At 52.5% G+C, this 27,455-nt stretch overlaps 1 protein-coding gene across 1 annotated transcript; it reads right to left on the bottom strand.

Annotated features, from left to right (window-relative positions):
* Positions 1-135: 135 nt before the first annotated feature.
* On the bottom strand, positions 136-27,036 carry FADS6 (fatty acid desaturase 6). The gene is given in 8 exon segments (XM_021670893.2): positions 136-3,584; positions 4,494-4,673; positions 6,749-6,936; positions 8,685-8,865; positions 19,062-19,228; positions 19,828-20,111; positions 20,218-20,280; positions 26,987-27,036. Coding segments are annotated over 8 exon segments (1,263 nt in total). The 3' UTR covers positions 136-3,434.
* Between the last annotated feature and the right edge of the window lie 419 nt (positions 27,037-27,455).

Raw genomic sequence — 27,455 nt, 5'->3', positions numbered from 1 at the left:
TCATGATCCCCCCGACCTTGGCCTCCCAAAGTGCTGGGATTACAGGGGCGAGCTACCACGCCAGGCCTGGTTTTTACATTTTTAATGGTAAAAAATGAAATTTTGTGACACATAAAAATTACATGAAATTCAGACTTCAGTTTGAATATAATAAAGCTTTATTGGAAGACATCCATGATTACTTCTTATATATTGTCTATGGCTCGATTTGTGCTTTGATGGCACAATTGAGTAGTTGTAACAGAGACCATATGGTTCACAAAACCCCAAATATTTACTATCTGGTCCTTTACAGAGTTTGACCACCCCTGCGCTAGACTATAAGCTCCAGGAGGGTGGGGACCCAATCTCATTAGACCTTATATCCCCAGGGCTTCACACAGTGGCTGGCACATAATGGAAGTTCATACAATCAAAAAAGCTCTGTAGGGCTCCCCGTCTAGAGGCAGTATATCTGGTGTTTAAGAGGATGGATTCCAGAGTCAGACAACATTGGGTTTCAATCCCTCTTCCTCCATGCACTAGCTATGTGACATTGAGAAATTCAATCTCTCCAGGACGTTTTTTCACCATCTGTAACATACCAGGGAAACAGTAGTGCCAATTTGTTGTAGACATTAAAATCAGACGATGTAGGTAAAGATATCTTCTATAAGTGCTAAATAAACATTAGCTATTATTATCATTATCCATACATAGTATGACCTCCCATGTGCCTCTGTAGATTAGACCTTAGGTCTCCGCAGAGACCCGGATATACTTCATTCACTCCTTTCACCTCCCTCACCTCTCAGGCCCCAGAAATTCCCAGTCCACATCCTCAGCGAAACAGAAAATACAGCCTCAAAGCAATCGAGTGACTTGTTCCCAGGATACCCATGGTACAGCCAGATCTGGCACCAGGGCCTTCAGATGCTGCCCATGCCCCAGTCAGGCCCAGATCAATAACAATGAGTCATTGGTTATGTATTTGGATGGTTTTAATCATGAGCCAAGACTGTGCATTTGGGGCCTTTTCTGTCACTGCATTTCTCAAATGGAGAATTAGCAGTTTGATTAATTACACCCCTAGACCTTAAGGCCATTTCTAAGCTGCTAATGCATTTCCAAGGAGCAGCAATAGCATATAGCAAAGCGGTGGGCTGGGGAGCCGCCAAGCCTGCCTCGTGCCAAGACGGCTGCCTGGATCCAAAACTCCACTCCATCAGTCAGCCTTCTAGCAGGGAACAGATGGCACACTGAAAAGGGGCGACTGAGGACAGTTTAATGAAGGAGTTTGTATACAGAGGTGTGAGCAGGGTGAAGGGAATGGAGAAGCACCCCAGCCTAGCAGCAGCTGGAAGCCACTACCACCCCAAGCCTGGAGGGAGCTGTTTGGGAAGGAGTGAGAGTCTGTAGCTATGGGAAAGGGTGTCTAAAGGAGTTGCAGTCTTTGGTAAAGGCAGGCATGACGGAGATGAGTGGGGAGTGCACCTGAAGGAACCAGTGGCCTCTGTGCAGCTGCCTACGGCCACACGCAGAGGGGCTCTCCAACGGAACCGGAACCGGGCTCAGGGAATGCCTGTGCCTGTAGCCAGACCCCTCTGCCCATCCCATAGGCTACCATTTGCCAGCAGTTTGTCTCGCTATCAGCAGGGTGAGCACGCCCTTCACCCCATCCAAGGACTTCACTGGAAAACAAGGCAGTTATGCACTCAGAGAATGACTTGCATGTTCTCAGCTGGGGAAGATTTGGCAATGTCTGGAGACAGTTTTGATTGTCATTACTTGAGCTCCCAGCATCTAGTAGGTAGAAGCCAGGGATGCTGCTAAACATCCTACAGTGCACGGGGCAGCCCCAGCAACACAGAGTTGCCCAGATAAAATGTCCATAGTGGCCGGGCACAGTGGCTCATGCCTATAATCCCAGCACTTTGGGAGGCCGAGGCAGGCAGATTGCCTGAGCTCAGGAGTCCAAGACCAGCCTGAGCAACACAGTGAAACCACGTCTCTGCTAAAATACAAAACATTAGCCGGGAGTGGCAGTGGGCGCCTGTAGTCCCAGCTACTTGGGAGGTTGAGGCAGGAGTATGGCTTGAACCCGGGAGGCAGAAGTTGCAGTGAGCCGAGATCGCGCCACTGCACTTAAGCGTGGGCAACAGAGTGAGACTCCATCTCCAAAGGGAAAAAAAGTCAATAGTGCCGAGGTGAGAGAACCTGTTTTCAACTAATGAGTCTGGCCTCCTGTCACAGGTCTGGCCTCCTTCTCTGTCTCTCCCGCAGCCTCCACCTGGGCACTTTCTAGCACCCTCCCAGTCCAGCCCCAGCTGGAGCAGCTCCCAGCCCTCTCAGCACTACCCACCGTGGGCTGAATCTCAGTGGTGACCCCCAGTGCCTTGGTCTCTTCCTCTACCCGACATTGGCTGTTCCCTGATATTCCCATCTCACTCCCAGGCTGCAGACCATCCTTCCACAGCCCCGCCCAGCCCTGACTGCAGGCTCTTCTGTCTGCACCCCACCCTCTCCCATTCCTCTCTGAAGCCACCTGTTCTCCAGACACCGTTCCCAGAACCCCCTCCAGCTCCAACCCCCTCCCCCCAATTTTTCTCTCTCCCAATGGATGATCCTCAGGTTCACCACTTCTAAACATCACAGAACAAAGTAAACTTTGTTTGAGCTAGCCAAGGTCACATTCAAAGCTATTTATTCTTTTTTTTTTTTTTTTTTTGAGATGGAGTCTGGCTCTGTCGCCCAGGCTAGAGTGCAATGGTGTGATCTCGGCTCACTGCAACTTCTGCCTCCTGGGTTCAAGAGATTCCCCTGCCCCAGCCTCCCAAGTAGCTGGGACTACAAATGTGCGCCACCACAACTGGGCTAATTTTTTTGTATTTTTTGCAGAGATGGGGTTTCACCATGTTGGCCAGGCTGGTCTCAACCTCCTGACCTTATGATCCACCTGCCTCAGCCCAAAGTGCTGGGATTACAGGAGTGAGCCACCTCGCCCAGCCTGCCATTTATACTCTTTCCCCAGCTCTGTCCCTGAGGGACCTTCTCCCCTCACTTCTGTGGAGTTTTTATCTCACTGATACTGCGGTCTGGGGAACTGCTGAGCCAGTGTCCTGCACAGGTTCCTTTGGCTGAGAATCGAGGACGGCCTGCCAAAAGCAAGCTCACCTGAGGTCCCGGGGAGAGGGCACCTTGGTGGGCAGAGCCTGAAGGAGGCAGTGGCCAAGGCCATGTGGGGCTCTCCCAGTGCCAGGGAGGTCACAGCCGAGGGAGCTGACCCTGCCAGGTAGCCCCTGCACAGGATCCCTCCTCACCCTGTCACCTCCCCTTAGCCCTACCAAGGCTCAGATGAAGCAGTGGGAAGGACCCAGCTCTTCAGTCCTGAGATGGAGCTGCTGAGATTCAGTGCTGAGATGGAGCCAGGCAGGGGCAGGGTGGCTGCACTGGCCTCATTGCAGCCCCACAAGCTCAGTGATCGGCGGGGCCTGCACCATGAACTCCTCATAGCGATGGAGAAACAGCCGGAAGCGAGCCAGATACGAGTCCTCGTTGTATGGTAGCTGCTTCTCACGGAGGAACTGGGACACCACAGGCTTCACCTGGTGGAAGATGGGCAGGAGAGGGGCCTATGAGCTGGGTCTGTGGGCAGGTCCATCACCCCATGGGGGGGTGTCTTCTTCCCACCCCTAGCTCCTATCTGCCTTGTTCTTTGATTCTCCGGAGGAGCGGAAGGGCTTAAGTCAGAGAATTCTTGTCCCCACCCAGTAGAAGAAAGGAGTGGCTTCTTCCCAACATCCAGGGATCCTGACTGCGTGACAGCCCTCCTCGGCACAGGAGGCTAAAAACCAGAGCTCCCTTTTACCAAGCACCTACCGTGTGCCAAACATTTCAGATCTATTTCTCCATTTTATCCTCAAAGCCTGTCAACATAAGCCCTGCTACTCCCATTTTCAGAAGAGAAAGCTGAGGCCCAGAGGCATTCAGTTCACTTGTCCAGAGCCACACTGCTAGTAAGAAACCTGGGTGTCTCTGATCTGAAACCCACGCTGCTGCAGATACACTGGCTGCCCTTCCTGGGTGACCTCTGACCAGGCCAGATGGGGAACTTGGAGTTCCTGAAGGTTCTTCCCTCCCGCTGCCACCTTTTTTTTTTTTTTTTTGAGACAGGGTCTCACTCTGTCCCCCAGGCTGGAGTGCAGAGGCACAATTATGGTTCACTGCAGCCTCAACCTCCCCAGGCTCAGGTGGTCGTGACTCAGTTTCCCAAGTAGCTGGGGCCACAAGCATGTGCCACCACACCCAGCTCATTTTTGTATTTTTTGGAAAGACGGGGTTTCACCATGTTGCCCAGGCTGCTCTCAAACTCATGGGCTCAAGCAATCTGCCCGCCTCAGCCTCCCAAAGGGCCAGGATTATAGGCGTGAGCAACCCCGCTGGGCCAAAGAATCTTCCCTTCCACCCTCTAACAGTCCCTTCATTCCAGCGCCCCCAGCCCAGACCTCGACTACCTTGAGGCACATGTTGTCGGAGAGCCTGGGGAAGAGGTGGTGTTCCACGTGGCAGCTGATGATCGAGTGCCCGAACGCCCAGTCCAGCACCGGCAGCCGGGCCAGGTTCAGCACCCCCAGGCTCATCATGTGGATCCGGCGGGGCTTGTTGTCCCGGGAGAACATGGGCAGCCCAATGTGCTGTGACAGACATGTGGATCACGCCGGGCAGCCTGGACCTCCCCACCCCATGCCAGGTGTCCTGGGACCTCGTGCTACCCAGAGGGCTCTTCTGTCCCCGACCTCCTATGCGGGGCACCTGGTAGAGGGGCCCCTAGCCTAGCTCCGATGCTGACCCTGTTTCCTGCACTGAGTCTCACCCAGCTCTGCTCCTCCCTCCCCATCCGGACAGTCAGGGACTTAGCCGGGGCACCTCTCAGGGCGCGTGGTTCCCTCATACTCCCAACTGCCTACCACTCACTCCTCACACCTTCGCCTCATCCCGGAGAGACTCTTCCTGCTCTGTCCACCAGTCAAGACCCTACTCGTCATTCAAGGTCAAGTTTCATAGGCAGTGTCAAGGGCTTCCTCTGCCAGGTGCTGTCCTAGGTCAGGAAGTCAGAGGTGACCAGGAGCCTCGGTGGGTGCAGGACAGGACACAAGTATGGGATTAAGTAATTAAGTAGTTAACAGCAGCTGTGGTAAGTGCTGGACAGGGAAGTACAGGAAGCGCTTCTCTAGCGCCTTCCCTGGGCAGGGAGCAGGGAGATGTCCCCGTGGATATCACGCCGGAGCTGGATGCTGAGCCCTGGCCTCCCATGAAGAACTCCGTCTCCAGTGCCTTCATCTGCCTGCCTCGGGGCATTCACTGGGGCCTTTATCTCCTACCATGTGGGCATCCGTGAATGGAGGGAGGCATGCCGACTGTGTTGAGGAGAGAAGCTCAATTCTTTTTCTTTTCTTTTTTTTTTTTTTTTTTTGAGACGGAGTTTCGCTCTTGTTACCCAGGCTGGAGTGCAATGGTGCGATCTCGGCTCACTGCAACCTCTGCCTCCTGGTTTCAGGCAATTCTCCTGCCTCAGCCTCCTGAGTAGCTGGGATTACAGGCACGCGCCACCATGCCCAGCTAATTTTTTGTATTTTTAGTAGAGACGGGGTTTCACCATGTTGACCAGGATGGTCTCGATCTCTTGACCTCGTGATCCACCCACCTCGGACTCCTAAAGTGCTGGGATTACAGGCGTGAGCCACCGCGCCCGACCTTCATTTTTTTATTTTTTTAGATGGAGTCTCGCTCTGTCCCCCAGACTGGAGTACAGTGGTGCAATTTCGGCTCACTGCAACCTCCGCCTCCCAGGTTCACGTGATTCTCCCACCTCAGCCTCCCAGGTAGCTGGGATTACAGGTGCTCATCACTACGCCCAGCTAGTGTGTGTGTGTGTGTGTGTGTGTGTGTGTGTGTGTGTGTTTTGAGGCAGAGCCTCGCTCTGTTGCCCAGGCTGTAGTGCAATGGCATGATCTTGGCTCACTGCAACCTCTGCCTCGTGGGTTCAAGTGATTCTCCTGCCTCAGCCTCCTACCTTGCCGAGCTAATTTTTGTATTTTTAGTAGAGACGGGGTTTTGTGCCATGTTGTCCAGACTGGTTTTGAACTCCTGACTTCAGGTGATCCTCGCGCCTCGGCCTCCCAAAATGTTGGGGTTACAGGCATGAGCCACAGTGCCTGGCCATTTTTGTGTTTTTAATAGAGACAGCATTTTGCCAGGTTGGCCAGGCTGGTCTTGAACTACTGACCTCAGGTGATCCACCCACCTCAGCCTCCCAAAGTGCTGAGATTACAGGCGTGAGCCACCACGCCCAGCAGAGAAGCCTGCTTCTTACCTGAAATCAAAACTCTTGAATGATCCTTGGAGTCGGTGGGGGGAGGTCAGAGGGGAGCACTTACCAGAACTGCTGTTAATGACTTAATGCCCTAATTGTGTCCTGTCCTGCACCAACCCGAAGCTCCTGTCCACTTCTGAGTTCCCGACCTAGGATAGCGCCTGGCAGAGGAAGCACTTGACGGTGCCTGTGAAACTTGAGCTTGAGCCACGAGTAGGATCTTGACTGGTGAACAGAGCAGGAAGGTTCTCTCCAGGATGAGGCGAGGGCACGAGAGGGAGGATGCCTCATCCCTCAGGTGGCCCCTCTCTCCTCACCCTAGAGTCCAGCCTGCAGTCAGGGCCCCTGGGGAATGCTCCCCTTAGCCGCCCAGTGCCCAGGTTGGGGTGGCCTCACCTGGAAGATGTTGACGTGGAGGTAGGGGTGGGCCAGCAGGGATCTGGTGATGAACATGCAGCCCAGGGCTGAGCTGGGACTCTTGAAGCCTGACACGTTCAGGAGCAGCCAGTAGTGAGAATAAAGGCCCAGGGAAACCAGGGCCAGCGTCCGCAGGGCCGTCCCCAGCTCCACCGTCCTCAGCCGCTCTGCAGGAAGAGGCAAGACATAGAGGGAGGGGACAGGCAAGGCTCAGATCCATCAGGAGCAGCTCCCTGCTAGCTCAAGTGTGCTAAGGCAGTGGCAGGGGACTAAGTGTGCTCAATTCATACACACAACAGCCCTGAAAAGCAGGGTCCCCCATTGTGTGGATGAAGAAACGAGGCCAGGCATCGCGGCTCAAGTCTGTAAACCCAGCACTTCGGGAGACCAAGGCGGGCAGATTCCTTGAGCCTAGGAGTTCAAGACCAGCCTGGGCCACATGGCAAAACCCTATCTCTATCAAAAATACACAAAATTAGCTGGGCATGGTGGCACACACCTGTGGTCCCAGCTACTCAGGAGGAGCCTGACCTCCTAGGCTCAGGTGATGCTCCCACCTCAGCCCCCTGAGTAGTTGGAACTACAGGTGTGCACCACCTGGAGTGAGCTGAGATTGTATCACTGCACTCTCCAGCCGGGGCAATAGAATGAGACTCTGTGGAGGTGGAGGAGGGGGGTGAAGAAGAAAAAGAAGGAGGAGAAGGAAGAAGGAGAAGGGGAGGAGGAGGAGGGAGGAGGGAGGAGGAGGAGGGAAGAGGGAGGAGAGGAGGAGGAGGAGGAGGGAGGAGGGAGGAGGGGAGGAGGAGGGGGGAGGAGGAGGGAGGAGGGAGGAGGGGAGGAGGAGGGGAGGAGGAGGGAGGAGAGGAGGAGGAGAGGAGGAGGAGGAGGGAGGAGGGAGGAGGGGAGGAGGAGGGAGGAAGAAGGAGGAGAGAGGAGGAGGAGGGAGGAGGGGAGGAGGAGAGAGGAGGAGGAGGGAGGAGGGGAGGAGGAGGAGGACGGAGGAGGAGGAGGGAGGAGGAGGGAGGAGGGGAGGAGGAAGGAGGAGGAGGGGGGAGGAGGGAGGAGGAGGGAGGAGGAGGAGGGAGGAGGAGGGAGGAAGAGGGAGAGGGAGGAGAGGAGGAGAGGAAGAAGAGGAAGAGGAGGAGGAAGAAGGAGAAGAAGAAGAAACAAAGAAAGACAGAAACAGGAAGCAATCTGATGAAGGTCAAGCTGTGGGATTTAAACCCAGGTCTAGCTGCTCCCTCCCTCCTGCTCCCTCCACCACACAACATCGCTCCCCAGACATCAAAGCTGTTAACATGAAGTATTATTTGTGCAAGGCAGCTGCAAAGCATTTTTTTTTTTTTATTTGAGACAGAGTCTAGCCTGTCACCCAGGCTGGAGTTACAATAGCGAGATCTCAGCTCACTAAAACCTCCACCTCCAGGGTTCAGGTGATTCTTCCCAAGTAGCTAGGACTACAGGCCCCCGCCACCACGCCCAGCTAATTTTGTTGTATTTTAGTGGAGGTGGGATTTCACCATGTTGCCCAGGGTGGTCTCGAACTCCTAAGCTCAGGCCATCCACCTGCCTCAGCCTCCCAAAACACTAGGATTACAGGCATGAGCCACCATGCCTGGCCCCTGCAAAACATTTTTATACCTAGGACCTCATTTTCTTTCACACCAAACTTGAGGAGCAGGTAGAGGATCCGAGACTCAGAGAGGTTCGGTTATCTGCCCAGGGTCCCCAGCTAGTAGGTGGCAGAGCCAGACTCGGCTCCGGGTCCGAGGCTCTCTCTACCCTGCCAGGCTGTCTCAGCAAGTCTCTCTCAGGCCTTCCTCTACAAGCTACCTCCATGAAGCCAGGCAGGCAAGGAGAGCAGAGGAACCAGGTCCATGCAGGGCACCCCAGACCAGGCTCTCTTGGTACTCACCGACAGCCACCAGTGGCGTGGCGACGGGGAGGAGGAGAGGAGCAAGGAACATGTAGACATAGCGGTTGAGGCAAGGCAGCCTCCACGTGCTGGAGTCCCCCAGCCCCACCACATTGGTGTAGGCATGGTGCATCTTGACGTGCCCGTGTGTGGCGTGCTCTGCAGTGAAGGCCGTGCATACCTGGAGGAGGGAGCCAGAAAGGATGCTGGGGTTCGTGTCAGGCACAGTGGAGCAAGGCAGAACTTTTGAGAGCCCTGAGAACACCCCCGCCTCCTCAACCCCTGCATGTCCAGGGCCGTCCTCCATCACAGCCCCAGCTAATCAGCTGTGACCATCAACTCTCAGGGATCTATCACCACGGAGGGGCAACCAGTCAATACAAGCATGTCCATTTGGCGAGGCTCTGCGAAGCCTTTGGAGGTGGGAGGCTGGACCCCTGGAGTGCCAATCGGCCAGTGACTACCCAGGCTGTCGTGATCGGAGGCACTGCGGGTGATGATCCCAGCATCCACTGCAATGATTTTGTGTGCGTTTCTCTTAGAAGCATCTGCTCCTTCATAACACTGAGCACTCTGAGCCTGGAGCAGCAGCCAGGAGGGGCAGCAGGAGTGGGGTGAGAGTGCAGGGACACCATCCCCTGAAGAGTCCACATGGCGGGGGCGGTGCCCTGATGGGGGCCCGAGAGCTTCTCCCTAGAGGTGACTCTTCTCCAGCATGGATCTCCAGTGGGATTCTCCAAAGCCGCTCTGAGCAGCAGCACAGCTCTGACTCCTAGGACAGCAGTCAGTCTGGAATGCAAAAGCCACGCTAAGGAGTTTCTTAAGCAGATATATGCAAATGGTATGCAGATGTAAGCCTCTTCCAATATTTTATCTAGGACAGAAAATGTGGTTAATTTTATTGAAGACGCTGCCTGACTGTTTCTGGAATGACGTGAAAAATTTCCCAATACCACTCATTGCAAGCCAGGTAAAGACAGCGGGACCCCCCCTGCGGAGGGCTCACTGCACCAGGCTCAGCATCCTGCACGCACACACTTCCCAAGGGAGGTGGGGGGTGACCACATGCCGCTGAGTTAGTTGGAAAATGGATGGTCTTGCTGAAAAGGATTATCTGTTTTTATTTTAATTTTATTTTATTTTGAGACAGAACTCGCTCTGCTGCCCAGGCTTGAGTGCAGTGGTGAAACCACAGCTCATGGCAACCTTCATTGGAAACAGATGCTCGGTGCCACGAACAATAATTAGCACTGAGACAAAGAATCTTTCGGCGACACAATTTTTACTTCCCGGACTGCTGGAAAGGTACCCTCACTAGTCATCTTGCCATGAGAGTACAATGAACAAAGGAAAGCACACAAATTTATCCCTTACGAATCTGGGATCGTCCTTACCACTGTGTCTGATCTCCGTTGGCTGGAGCCAGACCTCACAATCTAAACTAAAACCCGATTGGCTAAAAACTTAAAACTTTTCTAAACAGGAAAAAGCAATGGAGAGCTGGGACACGCCTGTGAGCACGTCCAGCACAGATATCTTGGCTAAAGTACAAGGACATAGAATGTACTACATGCCTGTAAGCATGGCATGTCTAACAGCTACATAGGATAGGGCTTAACAAACAGTGATTAGCACACCTATTCTTTAACAAGAAAGGAAACTTTAAAGAGGAAATTTTCTACTTCCCACGCTCTGCCTCCCGGGTTCTCCTGCCTCAGCCTCCCTCGTAGCTGGGACTACAGGTGCCCACCACCGCACCCAGCTAATTTTTGTATTTTTAGTAGAGATGGGGTTTCACCATGTTGACCAGACTGGTCTCAAACTCCTGGCCTCATGTGATCCACCGGCCTCGGCCTCCCAAAGTGCTAGGAATACACGTGTGAGCCACCGCGCCCGGCCGAATGTATTCTTTCATGCAGTTGTTTATTCATGTAAGCATTGTCTGACCACTGATGGTGCTCAGCACCGTGCTACACCTGTGGGGTTCCCAGGGCCTTGTCCCTGGGAAACAGAAGAGAATGCCCTCAGCGCCATTTGATGGGCTCAACGCTGACTATACAGGGCCTGCTCCCATGAGAATAAGGTGCTCTCGAGGGCTACTCTTGCTGTGGCCTTCACCAGGGTCGCTCTGTCTTCCCGAAGGTGGCTAAAACATGGCTGCATTCACACAGATCCTGCCCCAGAGCCAGCCCTAAGAGTTCCCTGGGGACTTGCACCTGGAGACTTATATTCTCCCTGAGCAAGACGGCCAGGTGGAGCAAATGAAAATACAGGATGCCCTCTTAATTCCGAATTTCAGATAAACAACAACTACATGGAATATTTGGGATATACTCGTACAAAAATATTGGTTGTTTGTCTGAAATTCAAATGTATCAGTGTGTGTTAGGCCATTCTGGCATTGCTAAAGAAATATCTGAGGCTAGGTAGTTTGTAAAGAATAGAGGTTTAATGAGTTCAGGTTCCGCAGGCTGCACAGGAAGCTTGGTAGGGAGGCCTCGGGACGATTACGATCATAGCAGATCATAATCACGACAATCGTGGCAGAAGTCCAACGGGAAGGCAAAGAGAGCAGGCGGTGACATGGTGAAAGCAGGAGCAGTGAGACGGGGGCAGGGGCGAGAGTGCCGCACACTTTTAAGTGACCGGATCTTTTTTTTTTTTTTCTGAGTCTCGCTCTCTTGCCCAGGCTGGAGTGCAATGGCGTGATCTCAGCTCACTACAACCTCCACTTCCCGGGTTCAAGCCATTCTCCTGCCTCAGCCTCTTGAGTAGCAGAGCATGCCCGGCTAATTTTTTCTATTTTTAGTAGAGACAGGGTTTTGCCATATTGGCCAGGCTGGTCTCGAACTCCTGACCTCAAGTGATCCACCCACCTTGGCCTCCCAAAATGTTGGGATTACAGGCATGAGCCACTGTGCCCAGTATAAATGGCCAGATCTTTTGAGAACTCACCCTCACTCTCACCAGGACAACACCCAGGGGATGCTGCAAACTCATTCAAGAGAAACGCCTCCATGATCCAATCACCTCCCACAAAGCCCCGCCTCCTCCCCACTGTTGGTGCAGCAGCAACAGCTGGCCGCTGGGGTTACCGTCTTCATTGACAAACTTGGGTTTACCTGCCTGGAGACAAGTCTCTCTCGCACCAGCAGAACTACTGGTACTTCCAAAACCAACTCACCTGACCTGCAACTCAAAGGCTTTTTTTTTTTTTTTTTTGAGATGGAGTCTTACTCTGTCACCTAGGCTGGAGTGCAGTGGCGTGATATCAGCTCACTGCAACCTCTGCCACCTGGGGTTCAAGTGGTTCTCCTGCCTCAGCCTCCCAAGTAGCTGGGATCACGGGCGCCTGCCACCGCACCTGGCTAACTTTTGTAGTTTCAGTAGAGACGGGGTTTCACCATCTGGGTCAGGCTGGTCTTGAACTCCTAACGTAGTGATCCACCCGCCTCGCCCTCCCAAACTGCTGGGATTACAGGCGTGAGCCGCCGCACCCGGTGAAAGGCTTTTCTTAAGAAAACCTACATTTAAAGATCACATTTCAAACTGGGATTTAGGTGGGACAAACATCCACATCATGTCACGGTGCATTTTATATTTTACCTAGAAAACCTCCTGCTGAGGTCCGTGGAACCCCAGAGGCCCCCAGCATTCTGGAGCCAGATGTGAAGGGGCTGCTGATGCCCTGGGGACCAGCAAGAGTCTAGAGAGAGGAACAGAACCTGCACAGATCCGGCCCGGAAGCTCTCCTGCCAGGCCAGCGCTGCCCCTGGACCGTCCTGCACTCCCTCTTTCTCGTCCTGTCCATTCCCGCTGCCCACCAGTCTGCACCTCCTCCTCCTTGCTGATCCCACCTAGACAGCCTCCACCTAAACCTCCTCCTTGAACCCCATCCCTGCCTTTTGTCCTCACCATCTCTCGGCCTGCCCATGCCAACAGCCTTCGTCCCATCTCCTGCCTCATCCACCTCAAATCCAATAGAGTGACCCAGTTAAAACCCAGCACTGCATCATAATTTCACAACTATGGTTTTAATCCTGTAGGGTACTGTTTGTGTAAAAACTAAAAGAGGGGCCAGGCACAGTGGCTCACGCCTGTAATTGCGGCACTTTGGGAGGCCAAGGTAGGCAGATCACTTGAGGTCAAGGGTTCAAGACCAGCCTGGCCAACATGGGGAAGCCCATCTCTACTAAAAATACAAAAATTAGCCAGGTGTGGTGGTGCTCGCCTGTAGTCCCAGTTACTTGGGAGGCTGAGGTAGAAGAATCGCTGGAACCCAGGAGGCAGAGGCTGCAGTGAGCCAAGGTCATGCCACCACATTCCAGCCTGGACAATGGAGTGAAACTCTGTCTCAAAAAAAAACTAAAAGAGGAAAATATTAGAGAAGAACATAGAAGAGACTGACAACCTGCAGCCATCATCTCCGAGAGGAAATGGGACATCTTCAGAAAGGGGCAGGACGAAGACCTTCCCGATGCTTTTTGAATTCTGAATTACATAAACATATTACCCATTCAAAAAATAAGTTAGTTTTGAAAACTACCAACTTAGATGACCACCTTTGGCCACAAGACCAAGTTCCAGGTCCTCTGCCTGCCACATGCCTCCTTTCCCCTCTCCAGGGTCCCCGTTAGATTCTGGCGACCCCAGATTCCTGAGGGTCCCTCATGCACTGTGCTGATGCCCACAGCCTTGGTCCGCATATTTGCTCTGTCTGAAGCCACCTTCCTGCTCCTTAGTTTGGCCAACCCCGTCCTGGCAGCATCTCCCCTGGAAACTTTCCCTGGGGTTTTGCAGCCCTGCATGATTCACATTTGGGACTCGGCACTTTTTGTGTCAGGGGCTGTCCTGTGCACTGTAGGACATTTAGCGATGTCCCCGGCCATTCACAGTAGATGCCGGTAGCATGCACACCTGCACACCCCAGGCTTTATTATTATTACTATTATTATTTAGAGACAGAGTTTTACTCTGTCGCCCAGGCTGGACTATAGTGATGCAATCTTGGCTCACAGAAGCCTTGAACTCCTAGGCTCAAGCAATCCTCCTGCCTTGGCCTCCCAAGTAGCTTGGACTACAGGTGCACACACCACATCCAGCTAATTTTTGTTTTGTTTTGTAGAGACAGGCTCTCGCTGTGTTGCCAAGGCTGATCTCAAACTCCTGGGCTCAAGTGATCCTCCCGCCTCAGCCTCCCAAGGTGGTGGGAGCCACTGAGCCTGGCCCACACCCCAGTATTAATAGCCAAAAATATCTCCAGACATGGCCCAATGTCCCTGCCCTGCTCTTCCCACCCTCAGCTCTCAGAGCCTTCACTCCACCCCGGTTGATGCCCTCATCACATTCTGCCTGCCCCGGGCACCTACCAGCTGGTATGGCATTGCACAAGTGGCTTAACCTCCCAGATCAGGGTTTCCTCATCTACAAAGTGAGGGTAATAATAATTTCACCCTTGAAGGAAGTTGTGACTATGAAATGAGGTAATTTACATAAAAGATGCAGGAAGCAACCAGTAAGCGTTAGCCAGTGAGATCAGGATTTTTTATTTTAATGTCATTTGTATGTGTCTCTTTTACACTTGACTCTGAGTCCCTGGGGAACTGGAACAGGGTCTTATTCACAGTTATGTCCCCAGCATCTATTGGAGCATGGTGTAAGAGGAGCTGGGACACACACACACACACACACACACACACACAGAGTACTAATGTCCATTTCCTTGGTTTTGATATTGAATGACACTTAGATAAATGTAGTTATTGTGGGAAACTGGATAAAGGCTACACCAGACCTCTCTGTCCTGTTTTTGCAAGTCCTGTGAATCTATAACTATTTTAAAAATAAAAAGGGTTTTGCAAAAGTATATTTTGTACTGCAAATCTGAGTTTTCCCTCTAAATAAACATTAAAGATTAAAAAGATAAGAAGTCATAGTTGAACTTAGGCAACAGCCCTCGGGGTTTGTGTGGGAACAGGCAGAGAGAAGGTTGGAGAGACAGCCCGGAGGATAATGGCCACATTGAACTCCTGTGAGAAGAGAACGTTCCAGGATCATGACTAGGCTGGGGGTTCCTGGCCCTGTTTCCACCCCGACAAGAGGCCTGAAGGAAGGCGATGGCATTCCCCTATGAGGTACCCCTCCCCCAGGGCAGAGCTTGGGTCCAGCAGCGGTGGCCCCGCCCCTGCGGCACAAAGCCGACTTCACAAGGATTTGAAGTGGAGACACCTGAGCTTAGGAACCGGCAGGGCCTGTTCCCTCCCACTCAGGGGAGCATCTTGGATTGTGAGTGACATGCAGAAGAGTCCCCAAAGCCGTCTGATTTCAGGAGTTAATCCTTCCCAAGCTTCAGGGCTTAAATTACAGGAGCCTGCCCACCCTACGCTGCCCTCAACCTTTCCATGGCCATCTGAGCATGGTGCAGTCCCCTTCACTGGCAGTCCCCATGGTGACCCAGGACAGGGCTGGGCAGGTACTCTCGCTGGGCAAGGCCAGGGTTATCAGAGGCGGGAGAGAAGGTCAGGGATAGAACTTTCCAATTAGAACAGAAATGGGGCTTTGGAGGTTGGATACTTTAGGAGAGAAACAACAGCCTGGAGTGGAAGCCTCCCCCTCCAGCCTGTCTGCCCCTCCCCAGATCCCATGGCCCAGCTTGGAGCTGGTAAACCCTGAGACAATCCCAGCAAAAGCTGAGTGCCCAGGCGAGCCACTGATACTCAGTTAATGTCTGAGGCTGCAGTATTTGCCAAACACCAAAAAGAACCTAGGTCTATAGGCTACATTATTCTGCAGTGATGATGTCTCCGGAGCATCAAGGTTTGGGAAGAGCACAGGTACCCCCCAAGGAAGGATCCTAAGAGAGAAGACACCAAGACGTGGGAGGAGAGTCAGAGATCTAGGAAGGGTCCCAGGGCATCCTCTGAGGTCCTAGGCAGCAAGAACTTATCCTCTGTGCCCTGCAGAGGCCCAGAGGACACAGCACCCAACCCCAAAACACATACACAGCTCTGTCAAGCTTTGCAACCTTGCAGCTAAAAAAAACAACAACAACAGGCGGGGCGCTGTGGCTCATGCCTGTAATCCCAGCACTTTGGGAGGCCGAGGCAGGTGGCTCACCTGAGGTCAGGAGTTCAAGACCAGCCTGGCCAACATGGTGAAACCCCGTCTCTACAAAAATACACACAAAAAAATTAACCAGGCGTGATGGCAGGTGCCTGTAATCCCAGCTACTGGGGAGGCTGAGGTGGGAGAATTGCTTGAACCCGGGAGGTGGAGATTGCAATGAGACGAGATTGCATCATTGCATTCTAGCCTGGGCAACAGAGCGAGACTCTGTCTCAAAAAAAAAAAAATGACAAACAAAGCAAACAACAACTGCTAACCCTTTCCTTGCAGCTAACCATGTTAACTCCAGAGAAAGAAAGTGACGATCACACTGGTGAAGCATGTCAGGATCAGGCCCTCCGTTAAGGTCTGCACCGCTACGTTTAATCCACATGCAGGCCTCATGAGGGGTTCCTGTTATTTCTCCTGTTTATTAGGTGAGGAAAGTGACACTTAAATGTTGAATTAAGTAACTTGCTCAAGGTCAGGGCAGCCAGTGGAGCTGGGATTCCAACCACTGTAGAGAGCCAGAGTAGCCCACCCTCTCTGGGGGGATCAGCAGCAAGGCTGCTGTGAACTTGGGGTGAACTCCAGAGAAGTAAAACCATAATAGGAGGATGTGTATGTCTCGGAATAGAACAGAGACAGGCCTGGAGAGATAACCAGCTTTCACTGATCTTGCTGCAAGATAGTTGTTAGCTGAAGTATGTGAACTGAAGTATGAGAATTATAACCACAGGCTGTTCTAAGTAACTGTACCCTCCCTCTGCTATGTGCTTTGGAAACATATAAAAAAGTACTCTTGAGACAGGTCGGCCGGAGAGACTGACATCCTCACCTCCCGGACCGCCTGGCCCAGCTTTCTCTATGTCTATGTCTGTGTCTTTCTTTATCCCCCACCGTTCCCTGTTAGGTCTTTGAACGTTTGTGCAGCGTGGGATGCAGCATGCGCCAGAAACCACTGCTTCAAAGGCTGATCTTGAACTCAGCCTTGATCAGGTGATCCGCCTGCCTCAGCCTCCCAAAGTGCCAGGATTACAGGCGTGAGCCCCAGACACTGTCCTCGCCACCACCCTGCCTGGCAGACAAGACCAGCACCCTCCTCCAGCACTGCACTTGCCTCACCGATACCAGCCAGATTGGGAGGACTGGTCCACTCCTTCCCCCACACTGGGACTGGGCCCTCCCAGAGGGTAGCTGGAGCGAAACTGTGGGATGAAAAAAATCAAAACGAATCCCATGTAGGTTAGTCGGAGGATTGAGTGATAAACTACTCAGGTCCTGTTCCTCGGCCCACTGCAGTCCACCAGCCAGGTGTCACACCATATGAGGCGGGAGCCAAGCCTTCCCTCCTCAGCTTCCAGGGGGCTCGCGGGCCTGGACCTGGTTCCCTAGACAACTGCAGGGTCATCGTCAACAAATATTGATAGAAGGCCTAGCAAGAGCTCAGGTCTGTGCCAGGACTGAAGAGTCAAAGAGTCAAAAAGATGAAGCTACTGGGCTTATGGGGAAAAGACAGCATTCACAAGCAGAATGCAGCCCTAAGGCTACCTGGGTATCTCCTTCATGCTGGGTTTCGGGTGGAGAGCTCCAGCAGAAAAGCCCAGGAGAGCTTCTCAGAGGAGGCGTCCTTGGCCTCCTGCCTTCATTTGACACACATGATAGCTACTATGTGGGTATAACACTTTGGTGGTGTGTATCAGATTCACCTGTGGACCTTGGTGAAAACACAGTGGCCCAAGTCCGCTTCTCTAGCAAGCCTGGGCCTTCAGGTCATTCTGCCACCAGACTCCCTCCCTCCTCCTGCGCCCCGCTCCTAGGGGACACGGGGCAGGACACACCAGTCCAGACTCTCTGGTTCGGGTGTGACCCTCCATCCTGCAGTCAGCTGGCCACCTCCTTCTGCCTGCCGCCGCCAGTCCACTCTGCCCAGCTGCGCGCTCACCGGCTGCTGCAGCAGAGCCAACGCCACCACCTCCGCCACACCCGCCCCCACCCGCAGCCCGGCCAGGTCTCGAACACCAAAGTTTGAGAACCACTAGGTTAGCTCTGTGCAATAAATCCCTTACAGCCAAGCAGTCCCAAAGTCTCGGTACCTGCTCCTCATCCTCAGCTGCCTCCAGGCTCCTGGCACTCGGTACAGCTTTTTTTAAACAATGCAAACATAGCTCATTCTGCCCCATGACCCAGTGTTACGACACAGTCCGTGTCACCAGCACAGTCCAATGTCTCCCTTGCCTCTCTGTGGATTACAAACTTGGCGGGCAGCTGACCCAGACTCCAGGGCCTGACCGGTGTCTAAGAGTCTGGCCAGGACCAATGCTCAAGGCTCCCAGGGAAAGGAATTGTCTTGAAATTGACCCTGAGGATCAGAAGCCTGTCGGTTCCTCTTGTCTTCAGCACTTTAGATGTGTGTGCTGGTGAGAAGGGCAGGGAAGGGGAAGGCACAGGGAATATGATAGTGCTGGGTGAGAAATGCTTCATCTACTCAGCTGGGTGGATAGCATTATAGATACACAGATATATGTGTGTGTAGATAGTTATATAAAGGCATGTAACTTTGTAAAAACTTAATAATTAAGTAATTTGGTCACAATAACCAGTCCTTCCAGAAGAGAATTGTTTCTGGTGCCAGCTTTCCTATTTATTCATAAGGTGTGGCCATTTATTTATTCAGGGGGACCATCACCTGGGTGGCCAGGCGACGGTCCCCCTGGAAAGGAGGAGGGAGCAAGTTCAGCAGAGGAACTGGAGAGGCTTGGAGACCAGTTAAGAGAGAAAGACAAGCTGGTCAGAAACCTTTGCCTTCCTGGCCTTGCCCGAAGGTAGGAAGGCCAAGGCAGAACTGGCAAGGGGTGGAAGAAGAGAGGGCAAGGGTCAGGTGAGGTGGGTCCTTCCTGGAGCTGACCCCGGGCCGGCGTCAGAGGAGCAGCATCCGGAGCGAAGGGTCCCTCCCCCCACCCTTCTGTCAGTGGTTCACATTTTAAACCCTGATTGCAAAACCTGGAGGCCCCAGTGGTTGGACCTGTGGGCCAAGACAGTCGCATACTCATCGTGCAGTTTTCTACCATGGGGTGCAAACACCCTCTCAAGGGCTTGGAGAAGTGCACAGACACACCGCAGTGCGTACTGCACACGTGGACCCGCATACCATCAGCCACAGCCACCTGCCCTGCGGGCACACGCACAGCTGGACACACCCACATGCTTGCACAGAAGAATGAGGTTACCCACATGGTCCCAGCAGCTGCTCACTCCTTCTCCCAGGCTCACCTCCACAAAGAAAAGCAGCCAGATCTTGCTCCAGCGTTTGGACTCCGTCAGGGCCCCGTGAGTGGCCAGGTGGCTGCCTTTGACAGTGAGCGTATAGTGGCACACACCCAAGACGGTGATGCCCGACGAAAAGACCAGGGCATTCTCAGAGCGCAGGCACAGGAACCCTGCGTTCGGGGGAGGAAGGGGACCGGGTCTTTCTCTAGTTCTGGGTGATCTGGGCCCAAACACCTCAACCCCTACCCTGGGAGCCCAAATTAAAGTGGACCAGGCTCCAGGGGCTGCCACAGGCGGGGGCGAGGCAGGTTCCACTGTGGCCTGAGGGGGACCAGGATTGCCCCTCCAGCGGTCCTGACTCTCCAGTGGTTTCCCTCCTGGGCCCCCAGCCAAAGCAGTGAGGGGACCTCAGGTACCATGGGTGTTCCAGACCAGGAAGGGGCCAGGGGAAACTCCCACCCCCTCTCCAGTCACACCTCATCCCTCCCGCCACTTCCCCCCACCTCGACTTTCCCTTCCACCACCCTCCTGCCATCAGACTCCCTCCCTCCTCCTGCGCCCCGCTCCTAGGGGACACAGGGTAGGACACACCAGTCCAGACTCGGGTTCTGGTGTGACCCTCCATCCTGGGGTCAGCCGGCCACCTCCGCCTGCCTGCCGCCGCCGGTCCACTCTGCCCGGCGGCGCTCCCAGAGCCCGCGCCGCCACCTCGGCCGCACCCGCCCCCACCCGCAGCCCGGCCGGGTTGCCAGGTCCTCATGTCCCTCACCGGCCGGCAAGGCGAGGAGGCTGAGCGCGAGGATGGCGCAGTCCACGCCGTGGCGCTCCCACCAGGAGCTCGTCCTCACCACGTCCTGGACCAGCACCTCCAGCTCCCGCAGCAGCGCCTCGCCCCCCTGGGGCGCGCTCCGCGCGGGTTCCATGGGCTACCTGGGCTCCGTGGGCCCCGTGGGATCCGTGGGCTCGGGCCCGGCGCGCACGGAGGACTGGAGGACGAGGCGGTGTCTGCGGCGCAGGCGAGGCGGGGCGGGCCGGGGCGGAGTCACGAGCCGCCTGGGGACACCCGCCCACAGGGTCAAGGTGCTAGACACCCTGGCTCCTCTGCTGTGCCCTCAGGAGACCCGGGCCCGGGCCCGTGAGGGACCCTGGCGGGCGGCACCAGAACCGCCGCGGGGGAGGATCCGGGGCCAGCAGCCGGGAATGGGGGGGCAGGGAGGCGACCCTGCGGTGAGACCCAGTCCCAGGTAGTAGGGACAGAGGCGTCAGGGGCACAGAGACCCCAATGTAGACCCCACCCCAACCCCCAACCCCCACCAACCCTGGCCACATCCCGAGGGCATTCCCTAACCTCCGACCTCAAATAACTCCCTGAGTTCCCTTGGTCCCTGGGGTCTGTCCGAGCCTTCTCCTCCCCCGACCCTGACTATTCTTAGTGGCACTGAGCTGATGCCTCCACACGTGACACACATGACACATGCCGTTGTCTGTCTCTGCCAGCAGACAGGACCCTCAGTGCCGCAGAGGCCTCCTCGTTTTTCCCAAGCTCTGTCTTACCTTGGGCAATACTGGGTACACGAACATCTGGGAATTCCTGGTGCAGAAAGTTCAGGGACTCACTCTCCTCGTCATTGCCCCTCCCAGTGGGTCAAGGAGTGAGAGGTCCCCTCTGAGTGTGACTTCAGCAGAGGTCACCCCAGGGGAGCTGGCTCTTCAGCCCAGTAATGTTTTGGGTGAAGGGGGGTAGCTATGGGGAAAACATCCAGAGGTCATGGTTCTGGGTGGGCAGGCGGATCCTGCTGCCATTCCACTCCCTCAGGAGTGCCCAGGTCTGAACCCAGGGCCGGGGCCTCAGCCAAGCCCTCTGAGATGTGGGAGCCACACCTGTCACAGCCCCTTCCCATCCGCCCAGGTCCTCACCCCGCACTGCTGGAGATCTGGACCGCGGTCCTCAGGGGATAAGCCTCTGTCCTCTGAGAACTCCTCTTCTCTGCTTCTGAATACCCTTTCTCTTTTCTTCTTTGTTTTAGTTTTTCCAGATTTCATTCTAAAGTCTCATGACTTAAGGGGTCTGGTATGGTGGGGACATGGGCATTTTTACCAGGAGACCTTTGGGAAAGAGAAGTTGGGGGAGGCCTGTCAAGGACACTAATGACTTTGATTCCTTTTGAGTCCTTTCCAGTGTTTTTCTTCAGGAATTCTTTTTCTCTATCTTTTTTTTAGAGACACGGTCTCGCTCTATCACCCAGGCTGGAGTGCAGTGGCACAATCATAGCTCACTGCAGCCTCAATTTCCTGGGCTCAGGCATCCTCTCCCTCAGCCTCCCCAGTAGCTTGGCACACACGGGGAGCACTAAGCCCAGCTAATTATGAATTTGTATGAGCTTATCCCTTTAATTCTTTATCAAAGGATAAGCTCTGTTTACCAGCTCAGTATTCTAAGGGGCTGACAATTTAATAAAGCAATTCTCACCAAGTGTGCGTGCACATACGCACACCTCACAGGTTACCACTGACAGTCGCATACTGATGAGGTTTTGTAGATTCCCACATCCCTCAAGGATGGCATCATCTAAGGCCAGGTGCAGTGGCTCTCGCCTGTAATCCCAGCGCTTTGGGAGGCAGAGGTGGGCGGAACACTTGAGGTTAGGAGTTTGAGACCTGCCTGGCCAACATGGTGAAACTCCGTCTCTACTAAAAATACAATAATTAGCCGGGCATGGTGGCACATGCCTGTAATCCCAGCTATTCAGGAGGCTGAGGCAGGAGAATCCCTTGAACCCGGGAGGCGGAGGTTGCAGTGAGCCGAGATCTGCCATTGCACTCCAGCCTAGGAGACGAGAGCGAAACTCCATCTCAAAAAAAAAAAAAAAAAAAAAGGATGGTATCATCTTCATTTAATCAACGGAGGCCCCAAGAGATGAGCTGATCTGCCCAAGACTTTACAGTTACTAAATGGCAGAACTAGAGCTGAAATCTAGAGCTGAAATCAGGAGGCTTCTCCAAATGCAATGGTCTTTTGTCTCTGTGAGAGATTCTTAAGACAGATAAGGAAGAGGCGCTTCTCCCTCCCTTTCCCACCCTACCCTCAAACCCCTCCCTCTCTGGCATACTACGGTTTTCAAGGAGGGTATATGTATAATTTGTAAACGTATACTGGATATTAATATGCCATATTTTAAACTTATAAGGAGGAGATCTTATCGCTTTAATCATATGTACCAGGAACTTCCTGGTACCACAATTAGCATCTGTGCATGATTGTCCAGGCCCTGGCTCCCTTCTGGACATCCAAGTGGTACTGGACAGAGGTAACTGCTGAGTGCCAAATGGAGGAAAGAACATGTATTGAGGAGGTCGGAGGAGCAGGGATCCCTGTGGGGTAGGGCTGGCTGCTAGCCTCCCAAGAAAGGCAGACTTGATGTAGAACAGATTTAGCACGGTGGCTTACGACTGTAATCCCAACGCTCTGGAAGGCTGAAGTGCAAGGATCACTTGAGCCCAGGAGTTGGAGGCTGCAGCTAACTATGACTGCATCACTGCACTCCAGCCTGGGCAACAAGAGCGAAACTCCGTCTCAAAAAAAAAAAAAAAAAAAAAGACTGGGCAAGGTGGTTCATGCCTGTAATCCCAGCACTTTGGTAGGCTGAGGCAGACAGGTCATCTGAGGTCAGGAGTTCAAGAGCAGCCTGGCCAACATGGCAAAACCCTGTCTCTACTAAAAAAAACACATACAAAAATTAGCTGGGTGTGGTATCGTACACCTGTAGTCCCTGATACTCTGGAGGCTGAGGCAGGAGAATCGCTTGAACCCGGGAGGCAGAGGTTGCAGTGTGCCAAGATCGCACCACTGCGCTCCAGCCCGGGTGACAGAGCAAGACTTCATCTCAAAAAAAAAAAAAAGTGAAAAGAGTTTAAGTTGAACACATGCATACCCTAGATATATACTCAACAGAAAAGCAAAGAAACATACACAGATATTCATAGTGGCATTACTCAAAAGATAACACTGGGAACAACCAATAAACTGTGGTGTATGCATGCGACGGGGGGATCACTACACAGCCCGAGCCTAATGCTGAACAAATGGAAACCAGACACAAAAGTCCACTGACCAGGTGATCCCACGTGTATAAAGTTCAAACACAGGCAAAACGAGTCTATGGCGTTAGAAGTTAGGATGGCTTTTACTGATAGTGACTAGAAGGGGAATGAGGGAGTTCTCTAGGGGCTGATAAATGTTTTGTTTCTTTTCTTTTCTTTTTTTTTTTTTTTTTGAGACGGAGTCTCGCTCTGTCACCAGGCTGGAGTGCAATGGCACAATCTTGGCTCATTGCAACCTCCACCTCTTGGGTTCAAGCGATTCTTTCGCCTCAGCCTCTTGAGTAGCTGGGATTACAGGCATGCACCACCACACTCGGCTAATTTTTGTATTTTTAGAAGAGATGAGGTTTCACTATGTTGGCCAGGATGTTTTGTTTCTTAAACTGGATTCTAGTTACCCTTGCCTGTGTTCAGTTTGTAAAACTTTATCATGCTATACTGTTAGGAGATACGCATTTTTCTGTCTAGGTGATATATATATGTGTGTATGTATATGTATATGTGTGTGTATATATGTATATGTATATATGTGTATATGTGTGTGTATATGTATATGTATGTATGTGTGTGTATATGTATATGTATATGTGTGTATATGTATATGTATATATGTGTGTATATGTATATGTATATGTATATATGTGTGTATCTGTGTATATATGTATGTGTGTATATGTATATGTATATATGTGTGTGTATATGTATATGTATATATATGTGTATGTATGTATATGTATATATGTGTATATGTGTGTGTATATGTATATGTATATATGTGTGTGTATATATGTATATGTATATATGTGTATATGTGTGTGTATGTGTATATGTATATGTATATATGTGTGTATATGTATATGTATATGTATATATGTGTGTGTATATGTATATGTATATATATGTGTATATATGTATATGTATATATGTGTATATGTGTGTGTATATGTATATGTATATATGTGTGTGTGTATATGTATATGTATATATGTGTGTATGTGTGTATATGTATATGTATATATGTGTGTGTATATATGTATATGTATGTATGTGTGTATGTGTGTATATATGTATATGTATGTGTGTGTGTGTATGTATATGTATGTATGTGTGTGTGTGTGTATTTTTTGTTTGTTTTTGAGACAGAGGTTCGCTCTTGTTGCCCAGACTGGAGCACAATGGCACGATCTTGACTTACCACAACCTCCGCCTCCGGGTTCAAGCAATTCTCCTGCCTCAGCCTCCCAAGTAGCTGGGATTACAGGCACGTGCCATCATGCCCAGCTAGTTTTGTATTTTTAGTACAGACGGGGTTTCTCCATGTTGATCAGGCTGGTCTCAAACTCCCGATCCCAGGTGATCCTCCTGCCTCGGCCTCCCAAAGTGCTGGGATTACAGGCGTGAGCCACCTTGCCCAGCCGGTAATTGCCTTCTGTAGAGGTATAAATCAGAAGGTAAAATCACCCCTAAACCCAGCACAGTGGAGCATGGGAAGGCAGGGCAGGGCTGGCAGGTGGGTTCCCTTGGCCATGGAGTTGGCATGAGCATGGGTGGGTGGCAGAGCAGCTGACCTACCCCTGCCAGCTGTGCCCAGAGTCTGAGTGACACCCCCCAACTCATCCCTATCCCTCTCTGTCATCTCATCTGGACCTCTCAGCCCCTGGTCCTCCCCATCCCTGCCTCGGGATTCTGCTCACAAGCAAGGCTGAATGGTGAAGCCCAGGACGAGGCACTTTGTACAGCAGGCCTGCCCTCACCGGGGCTCCCTGCTTCCATCTTTCCCAACAGGCCCTGCAGGCCTAGTGAGCAGGCCTGGGCAGGCTCCTTAACCACTGCCCACAGTGACAGAAACAGCCAGGAGCTGCCTGCTCTTCCAAACACCCTCCTCTAGACTTGCCTCTGCCCCCACCCAAGCCCGTATCTGTCTGCACAAGATTCAGCATATGTGAAGAGCAGAGCGGGGTTTTGAAGTCAGGCACACTTAGTAGCTGTGTGACCTTTCATGAGTTACTCAACCTCTCTGAGCCTTGGTAGCTTCACAGACACTAAAAAACAGACATTTAAAGAAGTGAGATAGGCCAGGCACAGTGGCTCATGCCTGTAATCCCAGCACTCTGGGAGGCCGAGGCAGGCAGATCACCTGAGGTCAGGAGTTCAAGACCAGCCTGGACAACATGGTAAAACCCCATCTCTACTAAAAACACAAAAAAATAAAATAAAATAAAAAATAACCGGATGTGGTGGCGTGCGCCTGTAATCCAAGCTGCTCGGGAGGCTGAGGCAGGAGAATTGCTTGAACCCAGGACGTGGAGGTTGCAGTGAGCTGAGATTGCACCACTGCACTCCAGCCTGGGTAACAGAGTGAGACTCCATCTTAAAAAAAAGAAGAAGAAGAAGAGGAAGTGAGATAAATATGAATGGGGGTTTTACCATTTTCTTCCTGTGCCCCAATGGATTAATGCTCACACCCACCTGGGAGACCACTTCAAACTTTGGACAAACATAAGGTCTTTTAGATCTTAGGCTGTAAAAGTAAAATAGTCAGCAGCCTAAGGTCTAAATTGCTCAGCTTGGCATTTGAAGGCCTCCAAGTTCCAGCTCTATTTCCAAATACTCTCCTGCTTGGGCTGGAGTGAGTGACTGGTCACTGATCTCTGACCCATGGATAAGTGTGGCCCTTTCTCCCTTCCAGATCTTTCTTCCCAGGGTAACTGTCTCTACTCCTATCCCCCAACCAAGCCCCACCCAACCTCTGTGTGTCTGGCAACTTCAGCCATCACAGCAAAGCTCTTCCAATGTTTTTGTATATTTCATTCATTCTATTTTATTGAGCACCTACTATGTGCCAGGCATTTCAGCTTTCACCATTCATCCTTCCCCTCCTCTGACTTCATACCCACTACCAGCTAGCATTAGCCATCACACATTACCTCACAATGAGCACTCCTGGACACTGGGATCCAGTCACAGGATTCGAGCTGTCCCTGTCTGCATTGTCTGCCTGTATCAGTCAGGATAAGCAACATGAGCTGTTGTAACAAACAACCCCAACATCTCAGTGGCCAACCACAACACAGGTTTATTCTTGCTCACATCACAGTCCAATTTCAGATTCTCTGCACCTGTGATGCCTCCTGCAACATAGGGCTGCCACAGGATTGCCAGGGGATGGGGAGGGAGAGCATGGGAAGGTAGCTTGAGGTCCAGGTCTGGAAGTGGCACATATCACTTCTACCCACACTCCAGTGGCCAGAATCCAGGCATATAGCCCCAGCCACTGGCCGGCTTGGAACTGTGGCCTTTCTGTGTACCCAGGAAGAAGAAGTCACATAAAGGGCTGCACAGCCAGCCTCTTCCCTGTAGCCAGCTGCACTGTGAGCTTCCAAACGGCAAAGATCCTTCCCACCCCTTCCTGATGTTTCCCTGAATCTCCTCCATAACTTCCAACCGGCCTGCCTCCCAGTGCATGCCACCACCCAACAGGCCCAGCACACCACCCCGTACCCAGCCAGTGCTCAGGATTTGCCAGCTGATGGATAGACTAGGGTGGGTTGAAACAGCCTGGCTGAAGGAGAAGAGCACAGGGCCTGGTGGAGAGACAGGTCCTTCCTGTTCTTTGGACAACACAGCTTCCTGGACCTGATGCTGTGCTTGGCACATAGTAGGTGCTCAGTAAGCACCTGTTGACTAAATGAATAGATAGCTGCATGGAATGATTAGGAAAACAGGCTCAAGAGAATGAAGGAGGCAGTAAAAGGTTTGAAAAAATAGTCAATGGTGGAAAAGACCCAGGTCCAAAGCTGAGACAAGCGTGTCTTCCCAAACCTTACCTGAATGGGGAAGTGATGCCCTCCTCCCCAGCCCCAATGGACTGGGGCATCTGGATCTACTCAGGCCACAACAGTGGGGCAGGGTGTGTCACATGCACCAGGGCTTGGCCTTCCTGGGCCCTCTGGAGTTCCCCATCCTGGGGCAGTGATGATCCCTCCCTTCTGTGATTCTGATCTTTATTTGCTGGGGTGCACTGGGGTTAATTATTGTTGTGGTTGGGTGGGGTGGTGGGAAAGGCCCTGCCCTGCCCCAGGGCCTGGAGGGGAATCCCAAGAATCAGATGGGTCTGGAGACCTGGAGGTCTGGTACCAGGGCTCAGGGATGGCACTGGATGGGTTAGGAAGGTGCCTCCTGCCAGCAGTTTAACCGTCTCTATGCCCTGAGCCTAGGTGGCTGAGTCTTTAAGCCTTCCTTATAACCCCTCCATTCACACCGCCCTCCAAATTATCAAAGCCTGAGTGAGGCCCA

This window comes from Aotus nancymaae, unplaced genomic scaffold, assembly GCF_030222135.1.
Source record: "Aotus nancymaae isolate 86718 unplaced genomic scaffold, 86718_ANA_hifiasm-v0.15.2.pri h1tg000089l, whole genome shotgun sequence".
Taxonomy (NCBI): Eukaryota; Metazoa; Chordata; class Mammalia; order Primates; family Aotidae; genus Aotus; species Aotus nancymaae.
Note: the sequence above shows the minus strand (reverse complement) of the source record. Positions and strands in the feature narration are given on the sequence as shown.